This window comes from Coptis chinensis, chromosome 1 (assembly GCF_015680905.1).
Source record: "Coptis chinensis isolate HL-2020 chromosome 1, ASM1568090v1, whole genome shotgun sequence".
NCBI classification, from domain to species: domain Eukaryota; kingdom Viridiplantae; phylum Streptophyta; class Magnoliopsida; order Ranunculales; family Ranunculaceae; genus Coptis; species Coptis chinensis.
This window is the reverse complement of record NC_141456.1, coordinates 17,203,291-17,230,616: the sequence shown is the minus strand read 5'-3', so window position 1 is coordinate 17,230,616 and position 27,326 is coordinate 17,203,291. Positions and strand designations below refer to the sequence as shown.

General features: G+C 36.9%; 1 protein-coding gene, 1 long non-coding RNA gene and 1 pseudogene across 4 annotated transcripts; all 3 read right to left on the bottom strand.

Annotated features, from left to right (window-relative positions):
• Positions 1–251: 251 nt before the first annotated feature.
• LOC147522581 (uncharacterized) lies at positions 252–3,069 on the bottom strand. Of its 3 annotated transcripts, none has more exons than XR_015213154.1 (8): positions 2,464–3,069; positions 2,069–2,285; positions 1,880–1,994; positions 1,500–1,782; positions 1,238–1,343; positions 1,035–1,147; positions 817–942; positions 252–682 (listed from the first exon to the last, which is right to left on the bottom strand). It is a non-coding gene; the product is annotated as an uncharacterized LOC147522581 (long non-coding RNA). The 3 variants fall into 3 exon arrangements; XR_015213155.1 differs by having other exon boundaries at positions 2,069–2,263; XR_015213153.1 differs by having other exon boundaries at positions 2,069–3,066.
• Positions 3,070–5,072: 2,003 nt separating this feature from the next.
• LOC147522580 (putative protein phosphatase 2C 43) lies at positions 5,073–11,101 on the bottom strand. Its single transcript, XM_086568062.1, has 4 exons — positions 10,892–11,101; positions 10,183–10,312; positions 5,431–5,804; positions 5,073–5,201 (listed from the first exon to the last, which is right to left on the bottom strand). Exons 1-4 carry the CDS (start codon positions 11,099–11,101, stop codon positions 5,073–5,075), a joined length of 843 nt encoding a protein of 280 aa, XP_086424188.1.
• Positions 11,102–24,741: 13,640 nt separating this feature from the next.
• On the bottom strand, positions 24,742–24,835 carry LOC147522579 (small nucleolar RNA R71; annotated as a pseudogene).
• Positions 24,836–27,326: the final 2,491 nt, after the last annotated feature.

Here is a 27,326-nt window from a genome sequence, read left to right as displayed (position 1 = left end):
CATGGGAAGTGAATATCAACAACATATCAAGGGAAAAGGAGAAAGGAGATCCTCAAGTTAATAGAGGCGGCATTCCTGTTGGATGCAACTCTTTTCTTTTCAGTTGAAATGACATGTTGGCAATATTCTGATTTCCCTTTCACCAAACGACCAAAGATTGTTTTCATGATTTACTACTGAAAGACTTCTATAATTGATGCGGTAGGCAGGAAGTAGCAAGGCTATATAACATCAAAATTAAAGACACGGTGTAAGATGCACGAAAAAGTGTGCACGTATATTATATGCTTTTCTTTCCAGACCAAAAGCATACGAAGATACGTTCAAACTCTCTCTTGCAGTTGCAGGCTTGAGCCCTACAGCTCCTCAAAAATTTTAAATTGAGCACGAAAACTTTAGTAAGAAAGAAAGTATCCCAAAGTGTGACTTCAGGTTTTGTTGTCCAACAGAAAATTACAACGAATAGACTGGACACTGTCATTGAACAGCTTCACAGATGGTGAAACAAATTTGTTTCTCACAGAAATTGATGTACATCTGCACAGGATATGAAGCAAGTATTAGTTGTTTGAAGCGACAAATCAAAGGACTCCCTTCCAAAACCATCTTCCTAACTCCTATTGTTCAGGAGCTCAAGAGAATCCACAATTTCCGATATTGTTAGCCTGAACTCCGGCTCAGTCTGTGCATTGCAGCGAAAAAGCAAGTATCATAATATTGATATCTGCTAACTTCTGAACAATATTATGACGTACTGCAATTAAATGCATATCTGAAATTTTTGTCAGAGGTATCTGAATCTTTGATCGGCCTTACCTGAATACAGAGCTGGAGAAGAACATTGGTCTAGTTGTTGGATCAACCATCGCTTCTAAACATTCGTAATCATGTAGACGGGTCAAAGCCCATTTCACCATAGATTGTTCCTGTCTTGGTCTTGAACTATAATAGATAGCAAAACATGATCAGTCAAATATAACAGTATGTGTTCCCATTTAACTTAGGAGGGAAGAGAAGGTTAAGACTTAAGACACCTGTCAATGGGTTGTCTTCCTGTTAGAAGCTCCAACACGCGGAAGGCATAGAGATCCCTCTTCAGTTGATCTACTCCGGGTGGCTGTTTTCTTGAGCAGTGTAGTCCGTGAAACTAACAGGTTCAGAAGCCTGTTACTTTATATGCCATCTTATATTTTACATCCAACTTGATTAGGATATGATTTCTGTTCAAATTGCTCACCTTAAGCTTAATGATATTGGTTGTGACTTGTGAGAGACCTTAAAACAGCTAGTCCGCAGTCACAGAGACGAAGCATAAGCTCATTATCAAGTATGATGTTAGCAGGCTTTAGATTGCAGTGTGAGCCACAGGTGACAAGCAAGTCGAATGCAAAAATATGTACAGCACAAATATTTCATTAAATCCAGAAAACTAAAACACACAGACAACTTTACACTCCCTCCAACATAACAGAACCATTGACGAGTAAAGGCAAACTTACGTTTGTGACGCATTGACGAGTGAAGGCAAGAAGTAACGTATTTCATCCTGTTTGGAGTTGGAGCAAACATCCCTAAGAGCAAGTCAAATGGGGTGCTATATGGGTCTGCTAAAGGCCATATAGCAATAGCACCCCAAACACTGTGACGAGCAACAGACTTCTCAACATGATCACCTCCATGATAATGCGGAGAAAGCCAACTCAACAGACCGGAACCAAATTCAGGGGGTCTACGCTTCCTCTGGCTGGATAGTTGATTAGTTGACCTGATGACCTCCACTACCTACATAAAAAACAGACACGTCTAACAATGGGATACAAGAATATGTTTCAAGGAAAAAGCAAAGCATTCTGTAACTTTGAAACTGGTGATAACTTACAGGTGGTCTTTTCGATAATAGTACAGCATCCCTTGGCTATCAAGAACAAAAGACCTTCTCTTCCAGTCACCTCTCAAGTTTGATGAGCGTGTTAAAAGAAAGCATTGTCGAATGGCTAAAAATATGTAGATATTAAAATCAGAGACTAAAAAGTAATTAATGATGATTCAAGAGTTCCCTGACATGTACCTTTCCCTTACAAGCAGATTGCATAACTGCCTCGGTCACTTTAAGGGAACTCCTACCAATGGTTTGTATATCATGTCCATTTGGATAACCACGCAAACTATTACAAGACCACCGACTTTCTAGGTCGATCTTCCTTTTCTACTCTTGCATCCTTTCAGCAAGAGCCGCTTGTTCATAGCTCGACCTTTCCCTTGACTGTTGCGCATTAAGTCAAGATCTTCAATATAACATGACAGTAGGGGATTATGTCAAAAATCAAATAACATGTAAAAATATTGCAGAGGCCATGCCTAAAAAAATTAAACGAAATTAAAGGGAAAAAACACACACAAGCAACAGGATACAGGTAAAAGGAAAACAGGATTAATATTACTTGTTAGACTTGAATTACGTACTTTCAAATGCCAAATAAGGAAGCCTCAACTTGTTAGACTGATGATGATGATGGTGATTAATTGATCGATGCACCAGCAAATAAGTAAAGATGGAATCATAGAAAGAAGATAAAGCTACAAAGATGATGGTTAAAGTGAGATCCCCATAAAAATTAGACACAGCAGTATCAAGAACAAAGGAAGGGATGAGAAACATTATGAATAATTAATGGACGTCTAAGCATCGAGCCAAACCAAAAGGTGGACGGTGGTGGTCAGATGCGACAGTAAACTTTTAAGTGTTTTGGATCAGCTATTCTGTGGAGACTTGGGCCAAACAAAACGAATGCAAAACAGAAACAAAGCAGCAACCTTCTACCCAGTCAAACCCTTGGATCATATTAATCTTACTGTCACTAAAATGAAAAATGCTCTTTAGGTTTTGCACTAATTCATGGCCACAAAACAATCACAATAAAATGTATACATATTGATATAAAAACTGGTGAACAAAAATTTCACAGTAAAATGTAAAATGTATGCATATTGATATAAAAACTGATGGCCAAAAATCAGATGGATAATAAATAAATATAAATAAAAGAGGAAAAATAGAAGAGAGAGAGAGAGTATACCTCGTTAATATGCAATTTCAAAAAATCACTTCTGTTTTGGAGGGGAGGGAAAGGGGTGAAATTGAAACGAAACGGGGAAACCAATAATCGTAATAATAATATTGGACGGAAACCAAGTCCGTACCGAACTCGGTGTCATCTGGCCATCTATATAAAATTATAAATACAATACGAGCATACAAAATTACAAATACTTGGAACTCAACTATAGTGAATAGATTGTTTTATTTTTTCTCGCAGTCCACGTAAGTCTTGTATTCTTTACTTTTGTCTCTCAGTTTGTTCTTCATCTTGATTCTTTTAGTGCGTGATCTTGTTATATGGTACGTGATCCGCAACATTCCCTCACAACTCATATAGAAAAGTTTTTTTTTTCCCTATAGTTTTTGGGGCTGTGTGAATTTGGAGTCTAAAAAATGTTCATCTCCAACAAAATATTAAGTCGGGCACTTACTTCTTGTTCTAACTTTTTTTCCACTAAAGAAGAAAATAGTTTACCGATGACATCATCTTCCCACAGATACTCACCCACCTATCAGCCCACATTCTTTCCAAACTCAAGTGTGTGTCTAAGCATTGGAACAAAACAATTTCTGGTCCATGGTTTGTAAATCTCCACTTCCATCGATGGAGATCTCTTCCACCCGGATTCATCAAGTATGACAAAACTAAATATTCACACTACTACTACAACAACATTACTGGAGAGAAGTTTGACATGAATCTATCTGACATTTTGAAAGTCAACTTGGATCCAATATGCTCTTGTGATGGCTTGCTTCTTGTTTCGGCTCCTAATTACTGCCAAGAACTTGGTGATGATTGTGATGTTGATTCTTACTACATTGTCAACCCAGTGACTCGCATTTCAACCAAGATACCTTGTCCCTCAAAGGAGATTAATGACGATTTTGATTATTTTCAACTTGTCTTTGACAATACTAAACACCAGTATAAGATTCTGGTTTGGTGTTCAAAGGATGATGATTATGATGATGAAGATGATTATGATAATGATGATGATTATGTTGATGATGATAATGGCGATGATTATGAGGATGAAGAAGAGGAAGTTGATGATTCTACGGAGGAAGTGCGAAACATAGGATCATTATTCGAGTATTATAAAAATAAAATATGGAACTATCTCTCTTATATGACATATTTCACTCCAACACGGGAAGAAGAGGATTACAAAGACTATGAAGGTCCTACTGATGGTCGTACATTTTACACTGGTGCTCATCAGGAGCTTTTAGTGTTCACTTTAGGTGGTACATGCAACGAAAAAACATCTTGGCGGGAGTTGAGACTGCCAGAGCGTTGTCCAGCTGGATTACCTGTGGTGTATAATGGAAAAGTGTATTGGGTTTCTTATCTTAAGAGTGTCGAACGACATATAATTTTCTCGATGGACATTGCAAGTGAAAAGTTGCAGCAAATTGAAATGCCAAACCTTAGCAAGTTTGATATGAATTTGTGGTTGAACTTAATGGATGTTGAGCTTAAAGTTAATGGTGTTTAGGGGATCTTTATATCTTATAATGAGTTCTCTTGATTACCATTGTTACATCATATGGATTTTAGAAGACGTTGAGAAACCAACATGGACTAAACTTCACCAAAAGAAATATGAGTTGACTCATGAGTCTTGTGCTTGCAGCTCCGACTCTGACTATACTATGGTTCATGGTTGTGAAGAATCGGCTTTAAGTGAATTAGAGTCTCAAGCACGAAGTTTTATTTGTTTAGAAAAGGCGAGCCGAGTGACTCATATCAATAGCTTCGTCTGTCTGGAGACTGCCGACCCAAAAAAAAAAGAGATGACATTATACCCATCAAGTTGCACAAAAGATGGTGTTTGCTCAGTTTTATTCTTGTTACTATTGAAAAAAGTTTTATGACGGATATTTTATTGTTTTTATTAGGCTTTTTGGTAAAGTTTCAACTGTACCAATTATTGCTGTCATAAATAAATGGGTTTGATTAGAGTTCTCAATGATATAGGCTCAGTATGAACCCTTTATCAATTGGTGATTCAGGATGAAAACGTGGTTTGGTTTCACCAAGGCGATCAAGAAATCCTGGCCGCTTCAAGTACACATCCCCAATGGATCTAGTTATCTGTATGCATTAAAAACATGTTGCATAGTATTAGACACAAATTCACATTGTTACTACTTACTACATCAGTACGCCCACAAAATCATCAGTGTGATGTCCCTATATATTTTTCATATTGATGTGTTTGGGATAAGAAACTTGAATATAAGAAGCGGTCTACGTGATACGCATATGATGGGAATAAAAAACTAAGAACTATCCAACACATACAGAAGTTAAAATGACAGACCTGAATAATGCCTTTGACACACCACGTCCTATCCTCCCTTTCAGCTACAAGGCCTGCTTCGTCTCCATGTTCTGCAACAAATTTGTTCCTAAAATCCAAGTCCTTTACATTGTGGTCCACGGTCAATTGCGTTGCAACAGCTTTTGTCTCTGACTTACTGGTGGAACGGCCTATTACTGCTTGAGAGTAGCCCAAGTTAGCAAAATACAATGCCCCTTTCCATATAATTCCAACCAGACAGCAAGTTCCAATAGCAGCGAACAACGGTGTAGTTTTGAGTTCTCTTTTCACATCTGAAATAAATCCTTCTTCTGTTTCATAAAATGCCTGCCTAATAACATTTTCAGATATACACCCTTGTGCTTGTGCAATATCTGCAATAGGATAAAAAGGAGTTGAGAATCTGGACTGACTGAAAATTTGTATTGTTAGGAATATACAACTTAATTGTACTTACTCTTTACCAATTACCAAATTATACAAACTTTTTGTCTTGTACGTGTCTTGTAATTCTTAGTTAAATCCGAGCCTATTGTAGATACATTATGTCTTTAAGACAGATTTTTCCCCTCACGGTGCTTGAAGGTTGATGGGAAACTATCTCCAAAGATAGAACGGATTTCATTCTATAGAAAGAATTCTATAAAATCAGTGAACACAACATAGTATATGACTAAGAATAGGGGGAGAAGAGAAATATCAAAACTCTGTGTGATCTGGTTTGTCTTTCTCTCCAAATTCATCCACTATTTATAGGTGAGTGGTGCCTTTTCGAAATAACACAGTGACTCTTCGGAAAAAGTAAGCAACTCTTTGAAAAATCACATGTTTCGAAAAAACACACCATTTCGGCATAAAGTACTGTTTCGAACCAGTGCCTATTTCGAAAGGTCACACCATTTCGGCATAATGCACTGTTTTGAACCAGTGCATATTTCAAAAGGTCGCACCTTTTCGGCATAATTCACTGTTTCGAATAAATGCATCCTTTTGAAAAGGTTTTTCTCACTTTACGTACTGTTTCAAGGAAAACCCATTTCATCTTAAGTGGGGTAACTTGGGAGACAAATTACTCATTCATATTTGGATTTGTGCAAATTCATTTTTCTAACAATCCCCCACATGAATGAAAATTTGGCTTTTTCTATCATAAACATCGGATTTCTGTTCTTTTACAAATGAAAAGATACCGCATCAGGTCAAGCAGCATGGGAGGCCTTGAACTTGCCTTAGTGAAAGACGATCGGATTTAATTGGACGATAAGTAGATTTCAATTAATGTCCTTGAACTGTCAGCCGTTTGTATAAACCTAGACAATCATCTTCACGCAGTACCTTCTCGAATACTGTTGGTTCTCACGTTTGTTTGTGTTCATTTTGGCCTTGAGCACTTTTTGGTTTCAGATAGTGCTTTTGAGACATTTGCCTTTAAAATTCTCATAGAAACGGCCCTACTTCACACTAACATAGGTGATTTCTATAAAGAGTATCCTGCAATACTCCACTTGGATAACATAACTTTCCAAGATATAATAAATTATTAAAAACTTGACTTATCCTGGGTTTCGCAGCAGATATACACTGTCTTATATAGGAATGAGTTAGAGTATAATATTACTTTCCAGTGCTAACTGAGTCACAAACATAATTCAGTTGGCCCATTGAACCTAGATCTTGGGATCTGCAGTCAACTAGGTTGGTTTTTCCATTATGATGACTCTTGGTTGATTACCTCAAAGGCTTTAATCCCATTCCCCTGGATAATCTTTCCACTTGCTCTCTTGTTAAATCTTTTGTAAGCGGATCCGCAATGTTATCTTTTGACCTTACATAGTTAATTGAGATAACTCAATTTGAGAGAAATTGTCTAACGGTGTTATGTTTACGACGTATGTGTCGAGACTTCCCGTTATACATGCTACTCTGTGCTCTACCAATAGCAGATTGGCTGTCACAGTATATACACACAGCTAGCACAGGTTTAACCTAGTTTGGAATATCCTCTAAGAAATTTTGAAGCCACTTTGCTTATTCTCCAGCCTTGTCCAATGCTATGAATTTTGATTCCATAGTGGACCTCGCTATGCACATTTATTTTGAGGATTTCCAAGAAACAGCTGCACCTCCAAGTGTAAAGACATATCCACTTGTGGACTTTGAGTCTTTAGTGTCAGATATCCAATTAGCATCGCAGTACCCTTCTAGAACGGCTGGATATCTTGTGTAGTGTAGACCAAAATTCTGAGTATACTTTAAGTGTCCCAAAACTCACCAAGATGGCGATCAATGATCTCTCGCGGGATTACTTTGATATATCGACTTAGCTTGTTCACAGAGTATGCTATATCAGGCTTTGTACAGTTCATGACATACATTAAACTGCCAAGTATATGAGAATATTCTAGTTGAGATATGCTATCTCCAGTATTTTTGGCTAAATGAAGATTTACGTCAACTGGTGATCTTTTTGGTGTGATGTTATATTTCTTGAACTTGTCAAGAATCGTCTCAATGTAATGAGATTGTGATAGAACAAGTCCATCCTCCGTCCTAGAGATCTTAATTCCTAGGATAACATCAACGACACCTAAATCTTTCATGTCAAACTTACTAGACAACATTTGTTTGGTTGATTTTATGACATCCATATTACTACCCAAAATTAGCATATCGTCTACATATATAGAGACAAATAATGACACATCCCTTTTGAGTGCTTTTGACATAGACACACTTGTCATACTCGTTTATTTTGAAACTGTTTGACAATATTGCATTGTCAAATTTCTCATGCCATTGCTTAGGTGCTTGCTTTAATTCATATAAGGATTTAACAAGCTTGCAAACTTTCCTTTCTTGTCCAGGAGCAATAAACCCTTCGGGTTGTTCCATGTATATTTCTTCATCTAACTCACCATTCAAGAATGTCGTATTTACATCCATTTGATGTATCTCAAATCCATGTATTGATGCTATTGCTATTAGGATCCTTATGGAAGTTATTCTTGTAACTGGAGAATAAGTGTCAAAATAATCCAATCCTTCCTTTTGTCTAAAGCCTTTAACCACAAGTCTAGCTTTATACTTGTTGATTGATCCATCAGTCTTACATTTCTTTGTGAATATCCACTTATATCCCAAAGTCTTGGAACCTGGTGGTGTAAATCCACCAATTCCCATGTATGATTTTGCATTATGGATTCAATCTCGCTATTTATTACTTCTTTCCAATAAGTAGCTTCTGGAGATGGCATTGCCTCCTTGAATGTTTGAAGATTATTTTCCAATAAGTATGTTAGAAAATCAGGTCCAAAAGACGTCGACGTCCTTGACCTTTTGCTACGTCTAGGTTCCTCCTCAATTTCGCTTTGTGTAGGATGGTTACTAGTTGTAGCGTTTAAAGTTCTCTTTGTTGAACTTGGTTCTATACACATGTTATACGAAAACGTATTTTCAAAGAATGAAGCATTCCTTGACTTAATAATCGTATTAACATGTATATATTGAATCTCTGATTTATGAACGAGAAAACGATATGCACTACTATTGTTTGCATATCCAATGAATACACAATACAATCAATAGTCTTGGGTCATATCTTCATCTTCTTAGGTTTAGGGACTTCCACTTTAGCAAGACACCCCCACACTTTTAAGAATTTGTAGAAAGTCTGATGACTTTTCCATAATTCGTATGGTGTTTTAAGCGTCTTCTTGTTAGGAATCTTGTTGAGAATGTAATTGGCAGAAAGCAAAGCTTCCCCCCACAAATTCTGGGGTAAACCAGAACTTAACAACATAGCATTCATTATCTCTTTTAGAGTTTGGTTTTTGCGTTCCGCAATACCATATGATTGAGGTGAATAAGGAGCTGTAGTTTGATGAATGATTCCATGTTTATAACAGAAACCTTCAAAAGGTGATTCATATTCACCTCCTCTATCACTCTTTATAGCCTTAATCTTTTTGCTTAGTTGATTTTCAAATTCATTTTTATAGTGTTTGAACACTTCGATTGCCTCATCTTTACTTCTCAACAAGTAAACATAACTATATCTAGTGCTATCGTCAATAAAAGTAATGAAATACTTTTTACCACCTCTAGTTTGTATGTACTTAAGATCACATATATCTGTGTGTATTAAGTCTGGAGGTTCAGTACTTCTTTCAATGGAATGAAATGATGATCTGGTCAACTTGGATTTTACACAAGTTTCATATTTATGGTGTGGGTCTATTTTTATCTTTGGTATATAGTCTAAATTAATTAATCTACGCAAAATATCATAATTAACATGTCCTAATCTACCATGCCATACATGTGAAGACTCAATCAAGTAAACAGAAGATTCAACTTTATTGGTGCTCTTTGGCGCAATAGTAAAACAAGACATCCTAAAGAGCCCATCCTGAAGATAACCCTTTCCCATAAATACATCATTCTTAGTTAGTACAAATTTATCAGAAACAAAGACTAACTTAAAGCCATTCTTGCTCAGCAGCGACCTAGAAACCAAGTTCTTGCGAATGTCAGGCACATAGAGCACCTCATTCAGAGTTAGTTCCTTCCCAGAAGTCAACCTCATCACCACCTTTCCTTTGCCTTCAACCTTGGACGTAGAAGAGTTTCCCATAAAGAGTTGTTCTTCCTTTTCCACAACATGATAAGTGGTGAACATCGACTTGTTAGGGCATATGTGGCGAGTAGCACCAGTATCCACCCACCATTTCCTTTCATTTCCAATCATGAGACATTCAGAAACCACAACAGATAGGTTCATGTCGTTAACATTATCAGAAAGCGTGTCCATTGTCACATTTGCTTCAGTCTTTTGCTTCTTGTACTTCTTTGGCTTGCGACATTCACTTGTCTTATGTCCAGCCTTCCCACAGTTGTAACACTTGCCCTTGAACTTAGTAGGCATACTACTCTCTTCACCTTGAGCTTTGTCTTGGTGCTTCCTCTTTCCCTTAGCACTTGATCCTTCCACAACATTGGCTTTTGCCACCATGGGATCCTTGCCCTTCTTCTCAGATAGGCGGTTATCTTCCTCTATCCTTAGACGGACAATCAGTTCTTCAAGATTCATATCTTTGCATTTATGGTTAAGATAGTTCTTAAAATCCTTCCAAGATGGTGGTAATTTCTCAATCATAGCAGCCACTTGGAAAGATTCTCCTAGGGTCATTCCTTTAGCAATGACATCATGGAGGATTACTTGAAGTTCTTGGACTTGGCTTATGACGGTCTTACTATCCGTCATTTTGAAATCAAGAAATCTGCCAACTATGAATTTCTTCATGCCAGCATCTTCACTCTTGTATTTCTTGTCCAACGAATCCCAAAGTTCCTTAGCACTCTTGAACACACTATACACATTATATAATGAGTCAGCCAACCCGCTAAGAACATAATTTATACACAAGAAATCAGCATGAAACCAAGCATCCTTGGCCAAAACCTTCTCCTTGTCGGTTTCATCAGGGCTTACATCAGGAGCCTTATCCCACAGAAACCTTGCCAAGTTAAGGGTGGTTAGATAGAAAAGCATCTTCTGTTGCCAGCACTTGAAATCAGTTCCATTGAACTTTTCAGGCTTCTCCCCATGAGGAACAAAATGGGAAACATCAGTAGGAACAGTAACAGCAGGAGTAACTGGTGGTGTTGCCATATTCTAAAATACAACTACACTTTGTTATTCCCTTAAACCAAAAAAGAAAAGAAAAAAGAAACAAATTCTGTTCAGTAAAAAAGAAGAAGAAAATGAAATCTGTCTTAAGTTGTTAGGAATATACAACTTAATTGTACTTACTCTTTACCAATTACCAAACTATACAAACCTTTTGTCTTGTACGTGTCTTGTACTTCTTAGTTAAATCCGAGCCTAGTGTAGATACATTATGTCCTTAAGATAGATTTTCCCCCTCACGGTGCTTGAAGGTTGATGGGAAACTGTCTCCCAAGATAGAACAGATTTCCTTCTATAGAAAGCTAGCACTTCAATTCTATAAAATCAGCGAACACAACATAGTATTTGACTAAGAACAGGGGGAGAAGAGAAAGATCAGAACTCTGTGTGATCTGGTGTGTCTTTCTCTCCAAATTCATCCACTATTTATAGGTGAGTGGTGCCTCTTTGAAGCAACACAGTGACTCTTGGGAAAAAGTAAGCAACTCTTTGAAAAGTCACATGTTTTGAAAAGACACACCATTTCGGCATAAAGCACTATTTCGAACTAGTGCCTATTTCGAAAGGTCACACCTTTTCGGCATGATGCACTGTTTCGAACCAGTGCATATTTCGAAAGGTCGCACCTTTTCGGCATAATGCACTATTTCGAACAAGTGCATCTTTTTGAAAAGGTTTTTCTCACTTTACGTACTGTTTCATTTCATCTTAAGTGGGGTAACTTGGGAGACAAACTACTCATTCATATTTTAATGGATTTGTGCAAATTCATTTTCTAACATGTATTAGACTAGTGATCAACCTAAACTCTAATCTGATAATGACCCAGGTTGGTAACTTGATATAGATCGAGAGAAATCAATAAAAAAATCTATCAGCCCAAAACAACCAATTGATAAAACCTTTGTACGTAAATTATGCAAGCTTTAAGGGGCTTCAACCACTTGGTGGATGGTTATACTTAATACTTAATAGATATATATTATAGCTATACTCTCTTGGCTCTATTTTTTAGAGCCTTCACAGAGACTCTAATATTTTCACAACACTTAAACTAATTACAAAATTTAGGAAAAACTTTGCGTTGTCTCAAACTAGAAAGGAAAGCTTCTCCCTATTGCCAAGTTCTCTTTAACCTTACCAAGAGAAGTCAATATACTTCCATCATTATTCTCCCTATTACCAAGTTCTCTTAAACCTCACCAAGAGGAGTCAATATACTTCCATCATTATTCAATACCGAAAAAGTAAAAAAAATAAATAAACAAAATTTAGCAAGTCTGGTTAAGATATCAGATCAAATCGTATACAGCTTGAGCTTCTTCATGTGTTTGTGTCTTCGGAGAACTTGATAGATGGTGAAGCTTTCCATTATCAAATTGTCTATGGGACTATGATTGTTGTTTGTAATTGCAAATTTTGGATGGTTACCTTTTTCTCCGACGTTGCGACATTTCAAATCAAACTACGCTTATGGGAGTAGTAGAGTGACTTCCGCTTCTTACATGCTTTAAAGTTACAAGTTATTAAAAGAGGTAGTGGAACCTGAAATTGTAAATGTGTTGCTAACTCTTAACATGTTTTGATGATTCTGGCTGATAATTTATACATCAATCTCAATTTTTATCCAATGTCATTTTTTGCCAGCAACTTTCAATCAACTTTCTTAGAGAGTTGACGCTTAATCACAATTTGGATCATTACATATTCTTGAACTATTTTATTAAATGGATAGTAGGATGCATTATAGACTAGTTACGTAATTATGTAGAATATGTAAAGTACTTAGCAGTAAATAATCACTAGAGAAAAAAACATTGTGGTAGTAAACACTCTCAAAACATATATGTAGGTTTATGTTTTAGGAAATTGGTCTACAAGGGACACGTAGACCACAAATGAGATGTAAGACCAAAAGAAATATAGGTTATGGATAAGTGTATAGGTAGGGTTTGTTAGAAGCTAACAGGTGACTAATTCTCAATTTATATTTTCATATGCACTACTATATCTAGAGTGTAGACTCCATATAGTTCAGTTTAATAGGAAATGGAAGGAGGCAAAAAGAAAAAGGAAATCAATTGACTTGAGGTGAGTTTTAAGTATGGGGTAAGATGTATGTTGTATACTTATATTAAACTTTTAAACATGATGTAGGTGAATGAAAAATCCAGCAAAATCAAGATAACATAAAGAAGAAGTTATTACTACTTATTTCGTTCACAGGGGATTCATTAAGAAAGATGTCACAATTACTAAGACTAGCAATAGAGTAAATCTCAATGCAAAGTTGCTTGAGAAGGAGGGACATGAAGCAATTTTTATCTACGTGCACTGTGTTACTATTGCGCATTCAAAACCCAAAATGAAATTGGGATTTCCCTTGCTTTAGAGTCGACTCCACTATTTTACCGTACCAATATTTGAGTTGCATTCTAACGTAAACTCATGATCCATGTACTTTGTCTCAATTGGTCTAGATTTTACCAAGAGCATTCAAAATTCAACATTGCTATTTGATGGATTTATTATCTACTTTGAGGAAAATATTCAACTATGTATATTGTAAGAATTATCCCTTTTAACCATTAAATAAAAAATATCTAATGCAATCAATTCTTAGTTATATTCATAGCAATCAAATACAATTTTTTTTAAAAACAAATGCAGTTAGAATTCTTTGATGATCCCACACAGTGAATCATGTATATATAGCAAACCTCAAAGAAAAATTAACTTAAAATAAAAAACTGAATGCAAATGCATCGAACTAACCTCAAAGAATAATTAGCGGGAAATCAGAAACTGGATGAAAATGCATCGAACTAACCACAATGAATAATTAACTGGAAATTGGAAATTGAAAACTTGATGCAAATGAATTGAACTAACTTCAAAGAATAATTAACGGGAGATCGAAAACTGGATGCAACTGCATTGAACTAACCACAAATAATAATTAATATAAAATTGGAAACTGGATGCAAATGAATCAAACTAACCTCAAAGAATAATTAATGGAAAATCAGAAACTCGATACAACATCATTGAACTAACCTCAAAGAATAATTAACGGGAAATCAGAAACTGGATGCAAATGTATTAAACTAGCCTAAAAAAATAATAAACGGGAAATCAGAAACTGGATGCAATTGCATGCAAATGCATTGAACTAGCCTCAATTCCCTTAAAGAATAATTAACATGAAATCGAAAATAGTTTGCAACTGCATTATTGAACTATTCCGAAATAGTAATTAATAGAAAATCAGAAGTTGTATGCAACTGCATTAAACTAACCTCAAATTATAATTAACGGGAAAAATAGTTGCTAATTAACCTCTAAAAATAATTAACTGGAAATCAGAAATTGGATGCAGATGTATTGAACTAATCTGAAAGAGTAATTAACGAGAAATTGAAACATGGATGGAAATGCAATGAACTAATCTAAAAAACTAATTAACGAAATATCGAAAACTGGATGCAACTGCACTAAATTAACCTTAATGAATAACTAACGAGAATTCATAAACTTGATGCAACTGCACTGAATTAACCTCAAAGAATAATTAACGGAAAATCAGAAACTTGATGCAATTGCATTGAACTAACCTCAAAGAATAATTAATCAGAAATCGGAAACTAGATGCAATAACTACATTGAACTAACCTCAATGAATAATTAACAAAAAATCGGAAACTTGATGTAAATGCATTGAACTAACCTCAAAACATAGCTCTATTATTTGTAGGGGGAATATAATGTCTCGACAAGTATAGTTTTGCATTTTAAATTGTGTTTATCATAATTCTTTTATTATGATTGAGAGTGTCTGGCTATTCAAGTAGTTTCAATATCATCTTCGCCACATTGAGCATTCTCATCAAACTTGTATCAAACTTCAATTATTAAACCTAACAACTAAAAGAAGTCGATAGGTTTTATCAAGGTTTGGTGTTTTCTTTTTATTGAGAGTAGTACAAGAAATTTGAATGAGTGATTAATATAATTTTCATATATATATATATATCTCATAGCTCTGCATAATTGCTAATATTTTTTTAAATAATTTAATATAACGACATCCGTTTATAGGACGAGTTCGAAAACTAGTATATTTAGGTGATTCCATCCGTCACTCATCAAATTGGATTGGGCAACCCCTAAAAAAAAGAAATTTTACAAGTTTGCCATCAAAGCCCAGGCCAGCAACCAATTCAATCGGTCTCGCCAAAATGAACTCTCCGGGCCGTTTCTGTATACACTCAAACGACATGACCATATCGTACACTCAAACGATATGGCCACGTTGTTTTGGTATGCACTCAAATGATATGACCATATCCTTTGAGTGTATTCTCAAACGATATGACCAAGTCGTGTCGTGTCCATATCATTTGCGTATACACTCAAACGACTTGGCCATATCGTTTAAGTATACAAACGATATGGTCACGTCGTTTGGGTGTTAGTTTGAGTAATACTCAAATGATATAGCCACGTTGTTTGAGTATACACTCAAACGATATAGCCACGTCGTTTTGGTATACACTCAAGCGACTTTGCTATATCGTTTGACTATACAATCAAATGACGTGGACACTCTTCTTAAACTTCTGTACAGGTTACCCAATCAAAATGCCAATGCTCTTGGTATGTCTCACTCTGCTTTTTGCCAAAGATTGCTTCTCTAGTTACCAGGTTTATCCCTCTCACCCACAACTCAGCTACTTCAACCCCACCTTCACAAACGAAGTGAAACTCTTTGTTTTTAGTTGTTATGACCCGAAACACTCCTGCCTAATAAGCATCACCTTTTCTCCGCCGGTTTCTCTCAAATGCTGAACTTGGCCCCAACTCTGTGTCCATGCAGATCACATTCCTCTTACTTGACTTTCCCCACTGCAACCCCCTTGCTGCTCCCACCATTCTCATCACCGTCCTGTGTGGAGCACCCTTGCCTTTCTTTGTGTGTTTTTTAACAGAATCTCCATTAAGCACAAACGCTAAGTACAAACACGTGAGCAACCTCATCCAGTATCACACGCTCTGTGTTATTTCGAGCACTACAGAAAGAATTACCAATATCAAGACGATAAGTAAGTTAGCTCAATCAACTTAGGAGGGAAGTTGCTTCATCCAAAGATAGTATATTATTCTCACTAGAAGGAGGATAACAATGAAAACAAATCTCCCAGTAAATATAATCCAAAGCACAGGGGGAATAAGTTAAATACCAACTTACCACACATGGCATAATGTCGCAAAGAACTGGGCTTCAAAGTTACAAACAGATGAGAGTGTGTGCTAACTTGCACGAAAACAACTACCAAAGCAAAACACACTAAATCAATACTTCTTATCCAAAAGTAAGCATACCGACATACCGTGCAAGAACCCTGGGTGACAATGATCCAGTTTAGGCAATAGGCATATTTTTTATCAGAGGCAATATGCGTATAACTTGCACAAACATTGGCCAAACCAGCCCACCATTGAATGGTTTGATTTTCCACAAAATAGAATCCTGATTCCTGAGATCAACCCTGGGCAAGAGTTAGATCTAAAGTTCCTACATTAGATCACACTGAATGATGTTGAGTGTCCAGTCAATATCAATAAAAAAAGTGAAGACAACATAAGGTTTTTTTCATAAATGTCATACGTAATAAGACAAAGAAATTAGACAAAGTTGGTATGAAATAGTAACCCATGGAATAAGAGGTTTATGAGTTCACATAATGAATTAGATCATACTTAATTCATTTCCTAGTGTTATTTTTTCACAGTACTATAGGAAATAAAAACGCAATCTTCTCCTCGGCTTCTAATGCAGTATCATCAAATCACCATTCCAGCATACACACATAGTATTTCTGCAAAAAACATGTATACGATTTTAGTGGTAAGTCCTTCACTACAAAAATCAGATAGTAATAGAGCCTTACAATCACTTGCAAAGGAATTTCCAACGCAAACAGAAAATATTAATAATAATATTACAAAAAACATTAAGTATTATGATGTTGATAAGTTTAATCATAAGTGATAACCCGTAAAAACTCAACTAGATTACTCTAACCTTATTCTTACGATATCAATTATTTATTTTCTACTATCACATATAGATTTATGCAATATATATAGAGTACGTAATCGTTCCACTCCTAAACTACCAAGACATAAAGAAATCAATTAATCAATACAAGGGAACAATGGTGAGAGTAATATTTATAGAGGTGAATTTATACTATGAAACTAAATATATGAATTTAACTTATACTAATTTAACTAAGTAATTGAATATGAATTGAATAAAATATAGAGAAGAATATGGAGAAGAGATTAGGGGAATTTGATTTCACTTAAATAAATTGCTAATATGCTAGTGTAGATTATTGCAATTATAACTAATTAAGATTAATTGTGATCCCTAATTATTCATGGCAATCTCTGCCAATTAATAATTAGTATGTGAGGAAGTTTAATCCATTCTCATGGCGAATCAACTAACCCACTAGAGTGAACTCTTAAATGCAATAATTCTAACTAACACATCAAGTCTTCATCCAAGCTTCATCAAACCCCTCTAATGGAGGTTTAGCTAGAATTCATTAGACTATCATTTCTAACACAAGAACAGTAAAAACAAGTTATTATTGAATAACTAATTAAACTTTCTTAATCTAAATTAACAATAGTCTAAGATTCAAACATGGATTACAATTGAAATTTAAACTAATTTAGAACTAAGATTATGAATACTAATTATCAATTTAAAACAACTAAATCTATGAATGAAATATTGAATTCAAATTTAAATATTGAAATATAACTAAGTAATTTATTCTAAAATTCAAAACTTGTTCTCACAACTAATAAAATTAACAACTAACTAGATTAATCTATATAAACTAATTTAATCAATTAAAACTAATTCTATATTACAAAACTAAATTTTATAAACTAGAACTAGGTTTTGATCTCCATCTTGGTTATAATAGAAATTGACATGGTGGTAGAAATAAGCAGTTAGCTGGGGTGAATATGAGTCGTCATCACTTACCAGTAGATGGCGCCATCCTAACTGCAAGATCCTATCGCAAAACCAATGTCCATAAGACTCGCTTCCCATAAAGTCTTCTAAAGATGGCTCGGGTATGACTGTAGGAGATGTCATCACAAACTACCCTGTAGAACAGCTGCAAACGAGTCTGGAATAATCCATGAAAAATCGGAATTTTTCAAGCCCACGGGGGTTAGGGCGCGGGTTGCGCTTAACTGAAGCCTTGTATGGGTGCGGGTCGCGCTCAACCTATGCTTGGGTAGGGCGCGGGTCGCGCTCAAGGTAAAATTTGACTGGCAGTACCTAGGGCACAGGTGGCGCTCCACTGGGGCGCAGGTGCGCTCCGAGGTGTTGAAATAGGGAAGTGAGAAGGAAAAAGAAGGAAAACGTGGGAGTGAAAGGTGAGAGATGTGAGTTTTGTGTGGAGAATGAATGAAGTTTATATAGGTTTGAGTTTCCAAAATGAATCGGGAAGTTTCCAAAAAGTTTTAAGGCCCGGAAACAAAAATTTCCAAAACCGAAAACGAAAACAACCCATATTCTTGATTCTATTACAAACCTAATATCTCTTAGACTGAATCTAGAATAGTAACTTCTAAACTCTTATAGATTTCATCCTACCACCACATCTAATCCTAGGCATGCCAATATCGACAATATTCTCAACCATCACTCCAAAATAACTTCTAAAATGGAGGATCATATAACAAATCATGCTATAGTAAATAATACCACCCCCAAACAATTCGGGAAGGTGGGATTAACAATAAAAAACGCACAATTTGAAAAGAACTGCATTATATTAAAATTGAAATTCATACAACATATAACTACCAAATTCAAATTTAACTACAGAATCCAAAATTTAACATCCGAACTAAATAAAAACAAATACAAAATAACATCAACGCATAATATCCCTAAAGAACGCGCTGCTGGTAGTGGATGGCACATGGGAATGAGATGACTCCTGAGCTCCCGATGGGCCAGAGCCATCCGTCCTTTGGCGACGACGCTCGTGCCTCACAGACGCCTCCTCAGAAGAAGAACCCCTGTGGGGTGGGTCTTTTAAAGTCAGATTCCCGAGACTTCCTAAATTACTATTTTTAAGGATTTGATATGTTTTACTTTTTATGAATAAAATTTAATATAAGAAAAACACTAAAGCAATAAATGCATAATTCACACCATAGAGGAACATGACTAAAAAATCGAGAAAACATGCAAGAGTGGAAAACGTGAATTATGTTAAATGTGGACTTAGGATCCGGTACTTACAGCCACACACTCCAAAGGGAGGGCCTGGTTACCTGAATGGTGCACTTATCAATATATGGAAATGAACGGAAGTACACCAACGAAAAGGTTAGTCTTCATAGATAGGGTCCTGTAAAAGGACTTCCTCTACATCAGGGGACAAAAGCTCGTGGAAATATTTCAACCGTTGGCCATTGACTTGAATGGTACTGTTGTCCTTGGGATTTACTAAGGTGATTGCCCCGTGAGGGGTGACTTCAGTAACCAGAAAAGGACCAGACCAACGGGTTTTTAATTTCCCTGGAAAAATATGTAGACGGGAGTTATAAAGTAAGACCTTTTGACCTACCACAAACTCTTTGCACAAGATTTGCTTATCATGAACACGTTTCATGTTAGCTTTATAATCCTTCGCGAGATCGAAAGAATCGCTACGGATTTCTTCAAGCTCATTCAATTGCAACTTGCGCTTGACACCCGCCTCATCAAAATTGAAGTTAAGGCTTTTTATAGCCACATAGCGTGGTGCTCCAATTCAACGGGCAAATGACAAGGTTTCCTAAATACAAGTCTAAAGGGAGACATACCTATAGGAGTTTTGAAAGCAGTCCTATATGCCCATAAGGCATCAGATAGACGCTTTGACCAGTCTTTTCTATCAAGATTTATAGTTGTTTCTAAGATCTTTTTGATTTCCCTATTAGAAACTTCTACTTGTCCTCTAGTTTGTGGATGATACGGAGTTGCTACCTTATGTGTAACTCCATACTTTTTCACGAGAGATGCAACAACTCTGTTGCAAAAATATATTCTACCATCACTAATGATGGCTTTGGGAATGCCAAATCGACAGAAAATATACTCTTTAACAAAAAACACAATTGTCTTATGGTCATTGCTACGGCAAGCCATGGCCTCTACCCATTTAGACACGTAATCCACGACAACTAGAATATAAATGAAACCGTGGGAAATTGTAAAAGGACCCATGAAATCAATGCCCCATATGTCAAAAATTTCTACCACTATGATTGGATTTAAGGGCATCATATTACGCTTCGTGATTCGCCCAAGTTGTTGGCAACGAACACATGTCTTGCAATGCACTTGGGCATCTTTAAAGAGAGTAGGCCAATAAAACCCACATTGAAGAATTTTAGCAGCTGTTTTCATACCACTAAAATGGCCACCATACTCTTTGTCATGGCAAAATGAGAGAACCTCATTATATTCCCATTGGGGAATACAACGACGAATAATCTTATCCGCACAATACTTGAAAAGGTAGGGCTCATCCTAGTAGTATAGCTTAACTCTGGCCAAGAACTTCTTACGTTCATTTCTTGACCAATCATAAGGAATAACATCAGATGCTAAATAATTCACAATGTCAGCATACCATGGTGCAGAAAAAATAGCATACAAATACTCATCAAGAAAAGAGTCCGGTATGGACTCAGAATCACTATCATCGTCGTTTGTAAGTCTAGATAAGTGGTCGGCAACTACACCCCTCTTTTGTCCTTTATTTCTAATGTGAACTCTTGCAGGAGAAGAATCAATCGGAGTAGTCTCTGCTTAGCATCCTTCTTTGCAGAAGGTACTTAAGGGCTGCATGGTCCGTGTAAACTAGAATCTTAGAACCAACCAAATAAGGGCAAAACTTATCTAAAGCATAAACGACAGCTAAGAATTCTTTTTCAGTAGTTGTATAATTCCTTTGAGCATCGTTTAGAGTTTTACTAGCATAATAAATAACAGTGGACTTATTATCTAGTTTCTGTCCCAAGACAGCACCAACTGCATAATCACTAGCATCACACATGAGTTCGGAAGGTCTAGACCAATCGGGAGGCTGTATAATGGGTGAAGAAGTTAAGGCCGTAGCTTTTAAAGTTTCAAAAGCCTGTTTACAGTTAAAATAAAAATAAAAAATGGCATCCTTTAAAAGCAGATTAGTTAACGGTCTAACTATTTTCGATTTTTTTTTTTGATAAAGCGCCTATAAAAACTTGCATGGCCTAGAAAGGCTCTAATATCACGGACAGTCCATGGTATAGGTAGAGTCGCTATCTTATCTAGTTTGGCCTTATCTACTTCGATGCCATCACTAGATACAATGTGACCTAGTACTATGCCTTTTTTCACCATGAAATAACATTTTTCCCAATTTAAAACCAGGCTCTTCTCTTCACATCGTGTCAAAACTTTAGACAGGTTAGACAGGCAGTCCGTGAAAGAGTTTCCATAGATAGAAAAATCATCCATGAATACTTCCATGAAACGCTCTACCATGTCACTAAATATATGAAGCATACACTGCTGGAAGGTACCAGGAGAATTACAAAGGCCAAAAGGCATTCGTTTATAGGCGTATGTTCCAAAAGAATATGTGAAGGTAGTCTTTTCTTGGTCATCAATATCAATAATAATTTGGAAATAGCCAGAGTAGCCATCCAAAAAATAATAAAAAGCAAGACCAGCTAGACGTTTAAGCATCTGATCTATAAAAGGTAAAGGAAAATGATCCTTTCGTGTCATGGCATTTAAATGTTTGTAATCAATACAGATCCTCCATTTCATAGGGCCATGTGTGGCAACATATTCACCCTTGGCATTACGTACCATGGTAATCCCTGATTTTTTAGGAACTACATGAATGAGACTGACCCATTCGCTATCAGAGATTGGGTATATGATACCTGATAAGAGCCCAAAACTGTAGTTTTAACCCTATAATAGACATACTTTTAGACCAATTAGGTGAGTAATAATTAAGAGTTAACACTGATTACGTATTTTTATGCATTTCAGGCTTCAAAGTCCATTATGTGCAGAAATGTGCCACTTTAGCGAGATAAAGGAGCAAAGGTCGGTTACTAAGGAGTTCCGTGATTAAAGGCTAACATTCAAGAAGACAAAGCCTTTCTAAAGCCCGGTCAAAAGCTGAAAAGTCGACACGGGCAGAAACAGCACACAAAGTCAGCAGAACTTCCGAAGGCCATATCTTTGGACTCAGACCTCGGAATGGGGCCTACCTTATGTCAAAACGACCGGCTCGGAAAGAGCTTTCCAATGGTCTAAGCCCTGATCCAATCAGAGGAGCAGAAGTGGACTAAAAGTCTGTTGAAGCCAACTGCAGCTGAAGAGGCCTTTTTGGACTGAAAGAATTGGGTTTTGGGCCTGATTCTCTGGCCCAAAACATGGCTCCAAGCCCATGCACGATTTTTGGATCTGAAAGTGTAAAAACAAAAGCTTAGCTCTTTGTTAATGGTAGATTTTTGAGTAGAGAATAGTAGATTTTTAGGTTAGAAAATAAAGGAGCTTAGAATAGAAAGTAGCCATTAGAATAGCTTCTAGATCTAGATTTAATTGTTTTAATTAAGTTTAATTTCAATCCAATTCTTGTTTTAGATTAAACTATTAGAATCATTACTCTTAATTAGTTTGATTAATAAAATAGCTAGTTGTTAAATTTCGATTATTGTCATTTACATTTGTGTTAGATCTGATTCATTTACTACTTGTTATTCAATTCTTAGTTATTAATTAGATTTTAATTATTGTTTAATTTAGATTAGTAAATTTCAATTCTTATATCATGTTTAGTTTAACTTTAATCGAAAATGATTGCGTAATGATTCTCGGCTAAACCTCCATTAGAGGGGGTTGAGAAGCCTTAATGAAAGCTTGATTCCGACTATCGTAGAATCGTCGTAATTTCCTTTCCACTCTAGAAACGATTAGTTCACCATGAGAATGGGTTTAATCGTTCACATGCTAGTTATGAATTTGTAGGAATGCCATGTGTAATTAGGGATTAGGAAGAACCAATTGTTCTCGCTGGGCGATTCAATTCGGATTCTGACGATTAAATGCCGTTAATAGGATTAAGTCGAGTTAAGGTGGAATCAATCCCCCTCTAACTCCTTATCATCGAATCAACATAGCATTCCCTTAGTTATTTTGATAACCGACTAGTTGCATCTTGTGGGTAGTTGCATCGTAGTCTAGTTGCCTTTTCGTAAATCTCTCATTAGACTTTTGAGTTAAGAGTACTTATACGTAGAGAACATTAACATGCGGAAGGACTAGGAGTGGAACGAACTTCCTACTCCACTATATCTCATAGGATTGAGAGTAGAATCTTTGATAAGCATATAGGATCATAAATAGTTTTAGTTTACTTACGTTTTGAGTTTCATCGTTCATTTCGTAGGTAAGCTATTCAATTTTATCATTACCAAATGGCGCCGCTGCCATCTTAGTTGCACTTTCGCATTGTTTTCGTAGTGTAAGTACTTTTCTTAAAAGTCCCATTTCACCCACCCACCCGTGTTTGATTCATACTGTGGCTTTCCGTTTCATCGTTGAAAAATTTCAGCGAGAAATTACACCTGAAGCGCGCGCTGCGGAAAGGAGCTTACACTGCACCCTATACTTTGAACAACGAGCGACCGCCCCATGTGGGAGCTGACCGACCCTAAAAAACACTATAATTTGAAAAATTACCCGAGCACGATCCCTATGCAAAGCGCACCCGCCTTTGTTGTTTTTTCCGAATTCTACAGTTTTTGACTCGAACTTTGATTTTTCAAATTTTTCGGTGTTCTAACTCGGTATATATACCGAACACGCCGTAAACAAGACGCTTATTCATAAGCGAAGCAAAGGGCCGCAATCAGGTATTCCTTTCTTCCACACCTCGCGATCTCCTCGTTAGAGTTTTATACTAGTATATCGAATTGTTTGGAGTGTTGATGTGTTTAGTTAAGTTTGGTTTTAGCCTTGTATGAGATTAAGGTCCGGCGAACAAAACACCGAGCGTAATTACACAACAACGTCAACAAATAAGTCTATCTAGTATACCACCCACTACACCTCTAGCTACTATTTCACACATCATCACCGACCAATGATGCGGCGAAGAAGAGACTCCTCTCTCGACTTCTACAAAGCCTTGAGCGATAGCCCCAAATCTTGCATCGTTCTAGCGGACCCGATTGGGGATTTCGAATCCCCAAATATTTTAATTTGTTACCCGTTTTCATGGATTAGACTATGAAAAACCTTATCGGCACATCGCGTAGGATTGAACAAGTCCTAACAACATTCCACCATCCTACGGTTGGTGCGGAACAAATTAAACTCGTGGTATTCCCTTTCACCTTAGCCGATAAAGGCGTCTTGGTTAACTTGCCCAAACGCCTAATTCTCGTGGACTCATGGGCTAAACTTGTTCATTTGTTTATGGAACATTTTTACCCACCCCTAAAGACGGACGAGATGCTTTCCAAGATTCATTTCTTTCTACAAAATCCTCATGAATCATTTGAGGAGGCTTGGAATCGTTTCAGCGATCTCCTTATAGAGTGCCCACATCATAACTTAGCGAAAGACACGTTAGTTTCGTGCCTTTTCAAAGGACTTCTACACCACCATAAAGAAGTCCTAGACATAATGAATGGGGGTAGTTTCTTAAGCAAAGGAGCCTCGGAGGCTTATAAATTTTTAGAGGATCAAACTAAGCGAAATAACAACTGGGGGGTAGTGATGATATCCACCGCTCCGCTAGTTCATCAAATCTGATTTAAGGCGCCCGGTATGTTTGAAATTAAACACGATTCGAGCTTAAAACTCTAATCGAATCACTCACTAAAAGGTAGAGGCCATTTCTGTTCAACAAAAGCCTATCCCCGTCATGAATGTAAATTCAAATCCATGTAGTTTTGTTGGAGCCCCCGAGCATCCCGGACTTAATCACGCCCTATAGCCTATGAACAGGCTTGTTCTATTAATAGTGAACCTAACGCCCTTGGAGACAAAATCCCAACTTCGGGTTGGAGAAATAACCAACACGCCACACCTCAAGGGTACAATAATCAATATGTTAGGCCTACGCGACGGCTTTAACCAAGCCCCACTACGACAAGGACGTGGTCGGGGAATTTCAATAATTATAACAACCAAGTGCAACCTCGACAAGGTCAAGCACAAAGTCAAGGTAGTTATAATAATTATAATGCTAATAGAGGTATCGTTAGGTAAATAATAACTATCAAAATCCACCCATAAATAATTCACGTGAAATAGTTCGATCCACACCACCCGTGACTACTACACCCACACAACCGGATCGTCTTGACACCTTCATACAAGTGAGCCAAAACTTTTCCAAACCATGGCTCAATCTAACCAACGGCTTCTACAACTGTTAATAATTTAACCCAACAGTTTGGCTCAAGATAAAGCCCAACCCAAAGGTGTGTTTCCGTGTCACGCAATACCTAATACTAAAACAACAAATACAGCCTTTGAGGTAACCGATAATACTAGTAATGAATATGAAAATGTAGGTGAGCTAAAGGCCATCACCACTCCATTCGGCAGAGTGGTTGATAACAAAGTAACTATGCCTATAGTTACCCTACCCGATCGCCTACACCGCTATTTTACTAGATACCGAAATAGAAACCGAAGAGCCTACCAGCGTAGAGGTACCGATTATAACACAACCTAAGAAACAGAAAGTCACGCGGTTAAACATCCAGGTGATACCATTGCTAAATATAAACAGAAACCGCCGTTTCCACAAAAATTAGCCGTGTTAACTAGGGATACAAATTATGAGGAGATTAGGGATGTTTTCAAGAATCTAACTATAAACCTTCCCTTCCTCGAAGCTATAAAAAAGCTACCACACCATGCTAAGTTTCTTAAGGAATCAGGTACTACTAGGCGTAAGACCAATATACCAAAAGGCGCCTTTTAACGAACAATTCCCAACTTTTTATCGAACATAATGGAATTGTTAAGTACAAGGACCCTGGTCGTCCTACTGTACAATGCACCTTAGGAGATTCTTATACGACGACCGCGTTATTAGACTTGGGGGCTAGCGTTAACTTACTCCCGTTTTATTTGTATAGACAAATAGGTCTAGCGAGATGCAACCCACTAAAATGACGTTGCAATTAGCTGATCGGTCTATTAAGTATCCTAAGGGTGTCGCCGAAAATGTTCGGTAAAAATTCAGGATTTTTACTATCCGCTGATTTTGTCATCCTCGATACGCGAAGTCGATTAACGACTGGTCCCGATCATCTTAGGGCATCCTTTCCCGGCAACCGCCAATGCTCTCATTAATTGCGCGATGGTTCAATGTCCATGTCTTTTGGCATCATCTTGCTGTTGAAGTCAATGTTTTAAAACAAAGACACAGTTACCCGATTCGATCTATGGATGGAGAGGTTAGCATGATCGAGCTTTGCTCGAGGTTATTTCAACAACACGCTCCCGGATAATCATATGCCCAAATTTCTTTCCTTTGGAAGTTCGGACTCAACATTTCCATCCCTACACTAGTCGATACACATATTACGGATGAGGATGAGATAGATGACTTTCTTAAAGATGTAGAGGACTATCATAGTAACGAGAATATGACCAATCTAGATGAGCAATTCAATGAGTTTCTTAGCGGTGATAATTCACCCTATCAAGAACTACTTTCCACAACATCCACCTCATCTCCCCTCCTTCCACCCTTTCAAAGGAATCTCGAGTTTGCACTTTCGATCCTGTTGTTTCTTCAGGCTTCATAATTTTTAAATTCACCTAGTAAACAAATACTTGAAGAAGACAAAAGCGTGTGACACCTTCATTTTCATACTTGAGACAAAGTCCCTACCTACACTATGAATGAGTTTTGTGCTAAACCCACATCCTCATTTTTCCATGCTTTCCTTCTACAACTTACCCATATCCACCATATTCTCCACAACCATTCACTCTTCCACACTTATTCACTAGGACACCCTCTCGTTCAAAAATAAAAAAAAAAGGTGCATGCTAGGTTAAGTAATAGGGTTATCCGACTTC

What these genes read in the sequence shown, in the direction of transcription:
- LOC147522580 (XM_086568062.1), bottom strand. Translation starts at nt 11,101, where the DNA reads ATGGCAACACCACCAGTTACTCCTGCTGTTACTGTTCCTACTGATGTT. An exon ending in ATGAAACCGACAAGGAGAAG is followed by an intron (nt 10,313 to 10,891) that starts GTTTTGGCCAAG and finishes AACTGTGGGAAG; the next exon opens with GCTGGACATAAGACAAGTGA. An exon ending in GTGTCAAAGGCATTATTCAG is followed by an intron (nt 5,202 to 5,430) that starts GTCTGTCATTTT and finishes TAATGCATACAG; the next exon opens with ATAACTAGATCCATTGGGGA.